Here is an 11,519-nt window from a genome sequence, read left to right as displayed (position 1 = left end):
GGACACTTCTAAAGATAAACAATGATTTTTGGACGGTGGCCGCCATCTTCTGAGAGTGTCCTGCAATAATCCCCGGATAACTGATAACAGACAGAAAATCAGGTACACCCCAGTTTAGTATTATGCTAGACTTGAGAACAAAATGAGTTATAACAGGAGGTCAGGTGTGGCAAACAGAGTGAAGGTCGGTTGGATGAGGTGGAAAAAAGTGACATGGCTGTTGCATGATAGATGGACGGCGTTTAGAATAAAAGAAATTGCCTATAAAACTGCTGTAAGACTAACAATGATGTATGGAAGTGAATGCCGGTGTAAGTGATAAGGTAAGTATGACCGTGAAGTATGTAAGTCACTGAGTTAGATGTAATTTAAAATGATTTTATAACAGAGGAAGTTTGGCAGTTGCGCGAAAAGCAAGAACAGTGAGAAATTTGATTTAGTTGGTTCGAATGAAGGTACAACTGTAAAATATTAAAATGGAAATTAGTAGGATTTATAGTTAAAGCCTCTGATGTTATACTAAAAAAACAAGTGGGTGGATGTAATAAATAAAGTCACGTAGTTGCGAGAATAAATAAATAGAAATTTGATTATCGATTCCATTTGTATAGGACAAAGCAAAGGCAAGGATAATGCAATATTGTGTTGTCAACACCAGACATAATAGTATTAGTTCTATTTATTTGTTGATTCGATTTCTTTGTGATTTAATGTGATATTTTTGGATTCGCTAAACCGAATACTCAATACATAAATGTTAGCAACCAGAACTTGAATTTATTATAAAAAAAAAAAACAATACAATTCAAATTATTTTAGCTTTAATATAAATTATTAATTCAGATTTTTCGTTTTGTATTATTTTTTTTATGTTTAGTTATTATCAATTGTGATTCATAAATATTCAAAAGAAAAAAAAACAATTATCTTTACTTTTGTTCTGTTTTAGTTGGATTGTTTCAACAAACTGTTGTACCCAATTGTAATTACCACTTACCACAAAGCAATTCTTAATATTTTCAGGGACAAGTTTTGAATTTTGATTATCAACCACATTCCCTAAAGTGTAATAATAATAATGTATAATAAACGCGTTCTGGATAGACGATAAGTTCTCAAAAAGATTTCTGAGAAATTTGTCTTGTACTTACCATAAGAACTCTGGTCGTTAGAAATGATTAACGACTTGTGTTCGCCAAACCGCCGACACGGATACATTGGCGTCGCCATATTAACAGACGTTAGGCAATTTCTACACACGGGCTACCAAGATCCATATACCATAACCGTGTTCGCGGTCATAGTTTTCGTCCATCGTGACCATCGTCTACCACGCGTCTATTGGTCTACAATTATTATTGTATAGGTGCATTTGTTCATATCGGCTGGTGGACTCGACTTCAACAGCAGCTGGTGGACCGAAGTGTTGTAATAAAACAATTATTATGATATACCAAGTCAATATTGCCAACTGTTGAAACACCGTCGGACCCGAAATCTGCTTTGGAAATCCCGTGAGAAGTAATTATTTTACATTTAACAAATCTAAAAGCATTTCAAAACACTTTACTTACATGCGGGATATTAGAACGACATTTTTGTATTTGACATGTTATATATTAGATAAAAAAACTATTTGGTAATAATTTTACAAAAATTGAACATTTCTTTAATTTTAAATAATAACGTCGGACAAAATGTTAAATAAATTAAATGATCCCAAAGAATGCCTAAATAACTAACTAATAATAATAATAATAATTAATCGTGTAATAATATTGTTTTTTTACAATAAATACTAAAAAATACATGAAATAACGTTGGATTAAAAGGCGCAAGCATAGGCAATTTTTTTAGCAGCTGGCAAAAACAGAACACTATTGTCATGGGGATTGCATGGGGTCTGTTTTTAAGGAGTTTTGTTTAGGCTATATTTAAGAACAATTAAGTCTGACCAAAAGCAATTGGAGAAGTCAATACAAAAATATAAATTAAATGGTATAACGTTTGCTAATAAACACTAAAATCGCAAATATTGCTAATGCATTACAAACAATTGGACAAATATTCTGGAAATTGTTATAATATTTATTTTTTACCAAATTTGTGTAAAGACATTATTTGAGAAAAAATAGGTTTTACTAAAAGTCGACCATGTCAATTAATTAATTTACGGGTTAATTCGTATAAGCTTCAAAGTGTTACATTTAATTAAAATACTTTTTTTTACAAATAAAAGCCATTTCGTTTATTTTAGACCAAAAAAAACCAGACAAAATTTCGACTACATAAGATGGTTCAATTTCAATTCTTTAAGAAGATTCGAGTTCTTTGGCTACTTTACATGTTATGTAGTAATGATTTTTCACATTTAATTTAACTATACTTTGACTTTGGCTCACATTAGGCATTGTTGCGAGTTAATCAAATATCAATAGCATTTGTTTTAATATTTTTTTATAAAAATTGCGCTACTCAATTGTTAATACAACTTCTAAAAGAAGTATGTTGGCAGCACTAGTTAAGTATTATATTCCAGACACTTTTAAGTGACTGTAGGTGTTATGTCCATAACAATGCACAAATTAAAATAAATTTTTTTTTTAAAATTACACTTTTTAAAATGGGTGATTACTTTCCAGTCTATTTATTTTCTGAGATAACATTATTCGTAAAACTGATAAAGTAGATACTATTGAATACATATTATAATATATTACAGCTGGCAAAAGAAGGGCGAGGTATTACAATAACTTCTTTATCTATTGTAGATCCTTTAGAGAAAAACATTACAAATGCTTTCTTATCAATAAATTGTTCAGGCATCGTTGGATTATCAGAAGCGAACACGATTACTGCTTCTTCTTGTTGATACTTTCTTATAAACGGAAGTCGCCTACAGTTTAATTTGCCCAACCAAATCTTATTTTCGTCCCTTGTTGGCCCGTCCGCGAGTCCAGGAGGCCAGCTTCTTTCATGCAATTTTTTAACAAGTTCATCCACAAATTCAGGTGGCCAATTAACCAATCCTTTCCGTACGGAATTCTTTAAAATATGAAATCAACGGTATAATTTTCATAGTTTTAATAAATACATTTTAAGCGAAAATCACTTGATATTCAACAAGAGGCCCGTACAGCGGAGATCGCACTCCATGCCAAAACACAACTGTTGCTGGTTTCAGGGTCTTTGCCAGATCTGACAGATGTGTCATTTTAGACACATCTGTTCCCGATATATCTATTTCCAACCCGTCTAATTCCGGTGAATTTGTTTCTTGGACGGCCTAAAAATAGTGATAGGCTAATTAATATTGAAAACAAATACTAAGCAAGTACTACTTATGTATAATACACTTTTTAATCGTTGTAACATAAAAACTTCGTACAATTAATCCTCCTAACTCGAACACCATGATAAATGCAGTCATATCTTCAGGTATCATCGTTTCATTGTCTGATGCCATCACGATTACTAATTGTCTTGAATATATTACATCAGGAATAAGTCTACACTTGTACTTGTTCATATGTTCCTTATTACGGTCTCGTAACTTCTTCGTCGATATACCATTAGGCCAGTTACTTTCATTGGCGTGTTTAACAAGGTGATTCGTAATTTCATCTGACAATTTCGGGTTACTAACTTCCAATGATTCCTTTATATAAGTCTTTAAATGAAAACAACGGTTAATTTTTATATTTTGACTATTGCGATTTATGCAAAAATTACCTTTTGGAAGGATTCGGGAGGTATTGGTACCAATAGACTCGAATCCAAAATTCTTGCTAATGTTAAGGTATCTGTCCATTTTTTAAGTTCATTTATATCCTATGGAGAATGTACTGAGTAATTATTAAGTAAGCAAACGAAAAAAATAAATACTATACAGGCCACCTGTTCTTGTAACGCTAGTAACGAGACAGTAATATCACCATAATATAATATTCTACTTTTAATGGTTATACATTAAGCATGCAAGTTTCTATTATTGATTATAACTCCCAAAATGAATTCATAATTTCGTTTTTTGGTGCACAGTACAGGACTAAAGTCGGAAAATAATTACTAAAAGGCTATCTGCTGTGCTTAGTTTAGAATTTAGACTGTACTGGTTTGATCTTTTTATCCAGAGATTCGGATCGAAGCGTTTGTTTGAAAATTATTTTATCACTCTCAGTTACAGTAGTACAGAAATCTTCTATACTCATCGTAGATATACAATTTGTTTATCTGTTATACTATTGTCTAATATTTAAAAACAACTGAACTCTAATAAAAATAATAACAATAATTTAGAATTAATCATAAGTTATTGTTGCAAAAAATATAATTACCCCAGCATCCATAGAATTGGCTGCTGCAATGTTATACATAAAAAACAATAAAATTACATTTTTTGTATAATTCATTGTGCGGTTTCGTAGCAGTAAAGATTTACAACGCTTAAAGAACTTTGACGAAATGTAATCTACCACATAAAACTTTCATAGGCTCAACGTTAGCCAAATTTTTTAGTAAACTGTTGTAAAATAATATTTATTGTCTTATTTTATTTTGTCTAAGGAATTGATACTGTGTTTCACTGCACAAACAAAGGCATATTTGTGCAAAAATGTGCTGTTTGTTTAACATGATATTATACGGTATTCATTTTAATAAGAAGCCTTTATACTGCAAATTTGGTTTAACGTATTCTTTGTGACATATTCATATGATTTATTACATTTTAGCATCGATGCGGAGCTGATGAATTGTTATCGATTTTGTGAATAATTTTGGGTTTTTATCATACAATGATGTTAAAGGTCATTTTAATTTTTTTTCTCTTTGATAATAGAATTTAGGGAGGAGTGATTTTGGAATCTCCTGTATATTATATTAAAATATGCATGATCAGCTATTTTTTTTTGATAAAACAGAATTTTATTGAACTTTAAAATGTATAACACCAATCAAAAGAGCCTTAGCTTTTTGAAATTTCTTTTAATAAATTCAATTTTTAACACTATCCTAATGCATTTTAACGTCTACTTTTAATTATTAAGTTTTTTTTTAATATAAATATCAACGTTTGAATTAAGTGAGGTTGGTCAAACTAAAGTATAAAAAAAACCGACGATGTACATTGTATTTTTATATACATTTTATAAAAACGTTAAAAATGTACGATCACTACACGAAAAAATAGGACAGTTATTTAGTATTAGTTTATTTTTATTTCACCGAACGGCAGTGTCGAATTAAGACAATTATTATATTGTTATTCATATTTTTATGGTGACTAAATAATTGATTGATGGCGTTATTAAAACAACCAACGTTAAGGTTAATCGCCCTAATGAATAATTTTTTTATCACAACCGCGGTTCTGGAAGACGGTTTTCTAAAGCTTTTGAAATATTTCCGGTAGTACGTAAAACCCCACCAACACAACACAAAAAAATGTGTAAATAACTGAAAACATTGAATAAAAAATAAATATGTGTTAAAATGTTTCATTGTCTCACATATTCCGGACACTTTTAGGTGACTGTAGATGTTATGTCCATAATAACAAACAAGTTATAATAATAACAAAAAAATTAACTTTTTAATATGGTTGATTTACTTTCCAGTTTTCTAAGATATCATTATTCGTTAAAATTGAAAAAGTAGAGACATTTAAAATTTGAATACATATTATATCACTACTTTTTTTTTTACCTTAGAAAAACACCTGTGTGATTGTTGATGTCCATTTGCACTGTTTACATAAATGGAAATATAGTAGTCGTTTATGTAAATGTTTTTTTCACGTTCAAAAGACTGTAAACATTTAGAATTTCATGGCCACCTGACTTGTTGGCGATGTTGCAAATCATTTTGGGTTTTTATCATACAACGATATTTAAAGTCACTGTAATTTTTTCTCACTCTTCGGTAAAAAAATTTAGAGAGGTGTGATTTTGGAATCTCCTGTATATTATATTTAGATATGCTTGCTATGCTATTTTTTTTAAGCTACTAGTTTTAAACATTGTTATTATATATTTCATTTTTTTTTCTATTGAAATAAGTTATACCTCTTCCAGATCATCTTGACATCTCGTGACGTCACACGTCTGAACAGATTAGGGGTTCGAAACTTATGGTCGGACGTCAGTGTTACCAGTATAAGGGAAATGTGAAGCCACGGTCCACTGTTTAGTGGCTCTGCCTAACATTAGTCATTGTTACGAGTTAAACAAATATCAATTGCATTTGTTTTAATTTTTTTTTATAAAAATTGCACTACTAGAGGTTGTTAATACAACCTCTAAAAAAAATATGTTGGCAGCACTATTTAAGTATCGTATTCCAGACACTTTTAAGTGACTGTAGGTGTTATGTTCGTAATAACGCAATAAAATGGTTGATTTCATTTCAAGTCTATTTATTTTCTAAAATAACATTATTATGATGTAGTGTGAGGTATTACAATGACTTCTTTATCTATTGTAGATCCTTTACCGAAAAACACTACATATCCTTTCTCATCAGTTAATTCTTCAGACATCGTTGGATTATCAGAAGCAAACACGATTACTGCTTCTTCATACTGATAATATCTTACAAACGGAAGACGTCTACAGTTTAATTTGTCCAAATAAATCTGATTATCTTTCCTTTTTGGCACGTTCGCGAGTCCAGGGGGCCAGCTGTTTTCATCCAATTTGTTAACAAGTTCATCCACAAATTCAGGTGGCCAATTAACCAATCCACCCCGTACGGAATTCTTTAAAATATGAAAACAACGGTTTAGTTTTCATTGTTTTGATTAATACAATTTATGTTAAAATTACCTGATACTTAAGAATAGTTACGTCAAGCTGGGATAGCATTCCACCCCAGAACACAACTGTTGCTGGTTTCAGGGTCTTTGCCAAATCTGATAGATCTGTCATTTTAGACACATCTGTTCCCGATGTATCTATTTCCAACCCGTCTAATTCCGGTGAATTTGTTTCTTGGACGGCCTAAAAATAATGATAGGCTAATTAATTTGAAAAACGATTACAATATAAGTAAGTACTAAATAAGCAAACGGAAAAAAAATACTAGGCAACCTGCCTGTTTTTTGAACGCTAATAACCTAGATACATATAGAAGATATAATCTGGACAGTTTTTCCTTGAAATGTTATAATAACTTATACAAAATACACTTTTTAATCACTATAACATAAAAACTTCGTACAATTAATCCTCCAAACTCGAAAACCATGATAAATGCTGGAACAGCAGTCATATCTTCAGGTATCAGCTTTTCATTTTCTGATGCCAACACGATTACTAACTGTCTTGATTGTATTTTTCGCGGAATAAGTCTACACCTATAATTGTCTATATGTTCCTTATTAATGTCTCGTAATTCCTTCGTTGATATACCTTTAGGCCAGTTACTTTCACTGGAGTGTTCAACTAGCTCATTCTTAATTTCAAGTGTCATTTCCGGATAAGTAATTGCCAATGATGCCTTTATAGAATTCTTTAAATGAAAAAAAACGGTTAATTTTTATATTTTTGACTAGCGATTTATGCAAAAATTACCTTATAGTATTCGGGATGTACAGTTACCAACAGACTCGAATCCAAAATTCTTGCTGGTTTTAAGGTCTCTGACCATTTTTTAAGTTTTTTTATTTCCTATGGATAATGATACATTAATAAATTAACCTAACCAAGGAAGTCAGAGAGGGGCACTTGCCCCCCCCCCTTATTTTAGTTTGGTGGGTGGTCGGTTAGGTCAGGAAAATTAGTATAATCTATTTATTTTTAAGAGAGGACATCAGCTTTTTCATTTTTACAACAATGATAATATCTTTGTATGAGCACAATTTAAAAAAAAAAATGTTGACATTTTTTTCCATAAAATCACATTGCATTGATTTCGCAAATAGTAACCGGTTAGTTAAATAGTTATACTTTTAACTAATATTTAAAAATGACTTAACTTTAATAATATAAAAAATAATTATAACGATTTAGAACTGATCGTAGGTCATTGTCGAACAAATTATAATTACCCCAGCATCCATAGAATTGACTGTTGTAATGTAAAACACAAAAAACAATAAAATTAAATGTTTGGTATAGTTCATTTTGTATTTGTGCGGTATCGCAGCAATAACGATTTACAACGCTTAAGACTTTTGTCGAAATGAAATCTACCACAAAAGTATTTTTTATGCTCAATGTTAGCCAGGTGTTTTAGTAAATCGTTTGAGAATAATATTTATTTTCCCATTTCATTTTGCCAAATAAATAGTCGTTGTATTTTACTGCACAAACTAAGGCATGTTTGTAAAAGAAATGTGCCATTTGTTTATTATGATATTATACGGTATTCATTTTGATAAAAACAATTTTTTGCTGAAAATTTGGTCCAACGTTTTATCATAGCATATTACTAGGATTATACACAATGTACTACACTTTTTATTTATGTAAACATTGGGAACTACATAGCACACTATACAGAAAACCATACTTTTTAACATTTGAAAACAAAAAAAACAGGTTTCAAAAATACACGTGTCCCCTCATGTCAATATAAAGTAAAACAAATCTGCTTTACTATGGTTTATTATTTTGCAATTGTATTAATTCAAAAATGTAATGATTGAAAAACTGATTGACCTGTTTGTTTTAATATTTCACTGAAAGCCGATTTAAATTCACATTCTGTAAAATAATTTCAAAACCCATCAGCTATTTTTTGTCTACTTACATTCACCTCATTTTTTTTTCTAATCTACTTTGGGCGCATTATATTTCAAGTTGGTTTAAATTGAGTTTGTTTAAGACATTTTCAAAATATTAGTGGTCTCATCCCACGGATTGCGTATACAGGGTGCTTCACAAACAATAAGACAATGCAAACATGTATATGAGTTATTTGAATTGTTAGAAAGTGAGTTTTTCTGTGGGATTTCGTGCATCGACGCATGTGTTTTAATATGTGAGTTCAAAAGTAAACAAAACTATGATTTTTTGTTTAACTGTTGTTTAACGAATTCTTGCCTCACCGGAACCACTACTTATTTTTTTACCTTAAAAAAACACTTGTGTGTTTGTTGATGTGCGTTTCCATTTGCACCGTTTACATAAATGAAAATATAGTAGTCGCTTATGTAAATGTTTTTTACACGTTCAAAAGACTGTAAACGTTTAGAATTTCATGGCCACCTGACTTGTTATCGATTTTGTGAATAATTTTGGGTTTTTATCATACAATGATATTTAAGGTCATTGTAATTTTTTCTCTCTTCGGTAAAAGGATTTAGGGAGTAGTGATTTTGGAACCCCTGTATATTATATTTAGATATACATGCTAAGCTATTTTTTTTTAAGCTAGTTTTTTAAGCTAACTAGTTTTAAACATTGTTATTATATATTTCATTTTTTTTTTCTATTGAAATAAGTTACCCTTACCATACCTCTTCCAGTTCATCTTGACGCTTCGTGACGTCACACGCCTGAACAGATTAGTGGTTCGAAACTTATGGTCGGACGTCAGTGTTACCAGTATAAGGGAAATAAGAAGCCACGGTCCATTGTTTAGTGACTCTGACTAACATTCGGCATTGTTACGAGTTAATCAAATATCAATAGCATTTGTTTTAATTTTTTTTATAAACATTGCGCTACTCAATTGTTAATACAACTTCTAAAATAAATGTGTTGGCAGCACTAGTATAGTATCATCATCCAGACACTTTTAAGTGACTGTAGGTGTTATGTCCATAACAATGCAAAAATTAAAATAAAACTTTTGTTTTTTTAAATTAAACTTTTTAAAATGGATGATTACTTTCCAGTCTGTTTATTTTCTGAGATAACATTATTCGTAAAAATTGAAAAAGTAGAGACAATTGATTACATATTATATTATATGAAAGCTGGCAGTAGAAGGGCGAGGTATTACAATAACTTCTTTATCTACTGTAGATCCTTTAGAGAAAAACATTACAAATGCTTTCTTATCAATAAATTCTTCAGACATCGTTGGATTATCAGAAGCGAACACGATTACTGCTTCTTCATACTGATAATATCTTACAAACGGAAGACGTCTACAGTTTAATTTGTCCAAATAAATCTGATTATCTTTCCTTGTTAGCCCGTCCGCGAGTCCAGGAGGCCAGCTTTTTTCATCCAATTTTTTAACAAGTTCATCCACAAATTCAGGTGGCCAATTAACCAATCCACCCCGTACGGAATTCTTTAAAATATGAAAACAACGGTTTAGTTTTCATTGTTTTGATTAATACAATTTAAGCGAAAATTACTTGATATTCAACAAGAGGCCCGTACAGCGGAGATCGCACTCCACCCCAAAACACAACTGTTGCTGGTTTCAGGGTCTTCGCCAGATCTGACAGATCTGTCATTTGAGACACATCTGTTCCCGATGTATCTATTTCCAACCCGTCTAATGCCGGTGAATATGTTTCTTGGACGGCCTAAAAATAGTGATAGGCTAATTAATTTTGAAAAACAAATACTAAGCAAGTACTACTTATAGAACAACTTATATATATATATAATACACTTTTTAGTCATTGTAACATAAAAACTTCGTACAATTAATCCTCCAAACTCGAACACCATGATAAATGCTGGAACAGCAGTCATATCTTCAGGTATCAGCTTTTCATTTTCTGATGCCAACACGATTACTAACTGTCTTGATTGTATTTTTCGCGGACTAAGTCTACACTTATACTTGTCCATATGTTCCTTATTAATGTCTCGTAATTCCTTCGTCGATATACCATTAGGCCAGTTACTTTCATTGGCGTGTTTAACAAGGTGATTCGTAATTTCATCTGACAATTTCGGGTTACTAACTTCCAATAATTCCTTTATATAAATCTTTAAATTAAAACAACGGTTAATGTTTATATTTTTGATTATTGCGATTTATACAAAAATTACCTTATAGGATTCGGGAGGTATTGGTACCAATAGACTCGAATTCAATATTCTTGCTGATTTGAGGGTCTGTGTCCATTTTTTAAGTTCATTTATATCCTTTGGACATTGATAAGTTAATTCATTTGAAAAACAATGATAATATTTTTGTATGAGCACATTTTTTTAAAATAAATATTAACATTTTTTCAATAAAATCACATTGCATTGATTTCGCAAATAGTAACCGGTTAGTTAAATAGTTAAACTATTAACTAATATTTAAAAATTACTGAACTCTAATAATATAAAAAATAATTATAATGATTTAGAACTAATCGTAAGTTATTGTTGCAAAAAATATAATTACCCCAGCATCCATAGAATAGACTGCTGCAATGTTATACATAAAAAACAATAAAATAACATTTTTTGTACTATTCATTTGTGCGGTTTCGTTAAAGGTTAACATCGCTTAAAGACTTTTGACGAAATGAAATCACCTAATGATTCTAATGCTCAATGCTAGCCAGGTTTTTTAGAAAATCGTTTCGAAATAATATTCGTTTTGTCTAAGAAATA

General features: G+C 30.6%; 3 protein-coding genes across 3 annotated transcripts; all 3 read right to left on the bottom strand.

The window, feature by feature from the left end:
• Window positions 1–2,706: 2,706 nt before the first annotated feature.
• LOC126843135 (uncharacterized) lies at window positions 2,707–5,799 on the bottom strand. The gene is made up of 5 exons (XM_050580487.1): window positions 5,707–5,799; window positions 3,733–3,831; window positions 3,389–3,670; window positions 3,113–3,286; window positions 2,707–3,045 (listed from the first exon to the last, which is right to left on the bottom strand). The coding sequence occupies exons 3-5, from the start codon at window positions 3,527–3,529 to the stop codon at window positions 2,707–2,709; spliced, it is 654 nt and encodes a 217-aa protein (XP_050436444.1). The 5' UTR covers window positions 3,530–3,670; window positions 3,733–3,831; window positions 5,707–5,799.
• A 637-nt stretch (window positions 5,800–6,436) lies between these two features.
• On the bottom strand, window positions 6,437–8,150 carry LOC126843134 (uncharacterized). Its single transcript, XM_050580486.1, has 5 exons — window positions 8,048–8,150; window positions 7,572–7,667; window positions 7,219–7,509; window positions 6,825–6,998; window positions 6,437–6,757 (listed from the first exon to the last, which is right to left on the bottom strand). The coding sequence occupies exons 1-5, from the start codon at window positions 8,120–8,122 to the stop codon at window positions 6,437–6,439; spliced, it is 957 nt and encodes a 318-aa protein (XP_050436443.1). The 5' UTR covers window positions 8,123–8,150.
• A 1,745-nt stretch (window positions 8,151–9,895) lies between these two features.
• Window positions 9,896–11,519, bottom strand: LOC126843820 (uncharacterized). Its single transcript, XM_050581625.1, has 5 exons — window positions 11,308–11,519; window positions 10,962–11,057; window positions 10,608–10,898; window positions 10,313–10,486; window positions 9,896–10,245 (listed from the first exon to the last, which is right to left on the bottom strand). The coding sequence occupies exons 1-5, from the start codon at window positions 11,407–11,409 to the stop codon at window positions 9,907–9,909; spliced, it is 1,002 nt and encodes a 333-aa protein (XP_050437582.1). The 5' UTR covers window positions 11,410–11,519; the 3' UTR covers window positions 9,896–9,906.

Source organism: Adelges cooleyi, unplaced genomic scaffold (genome assembly GCF_023614345.1).
Source record: "Adelges cooleyi isolate 19-005CV unplaced genomic scaffold, UGA_ACOO_1.1 ACOO_flye_CR_arks_rails_tigmint_CR_PRNA_574, whole genome shotgun sequence".
NCBI classification, from domain to species: Eukaryota; Metazoa; Arthropoda; class Insecta; order Hemiptera; family Adelgidae; genus Adelges; species Adelges cooleyi.
The sequence above is the reverse complement of the archived record's forward strand: the minus strand, read 5'-3'. Positions and strand labels throughout refer to the sequence as shown.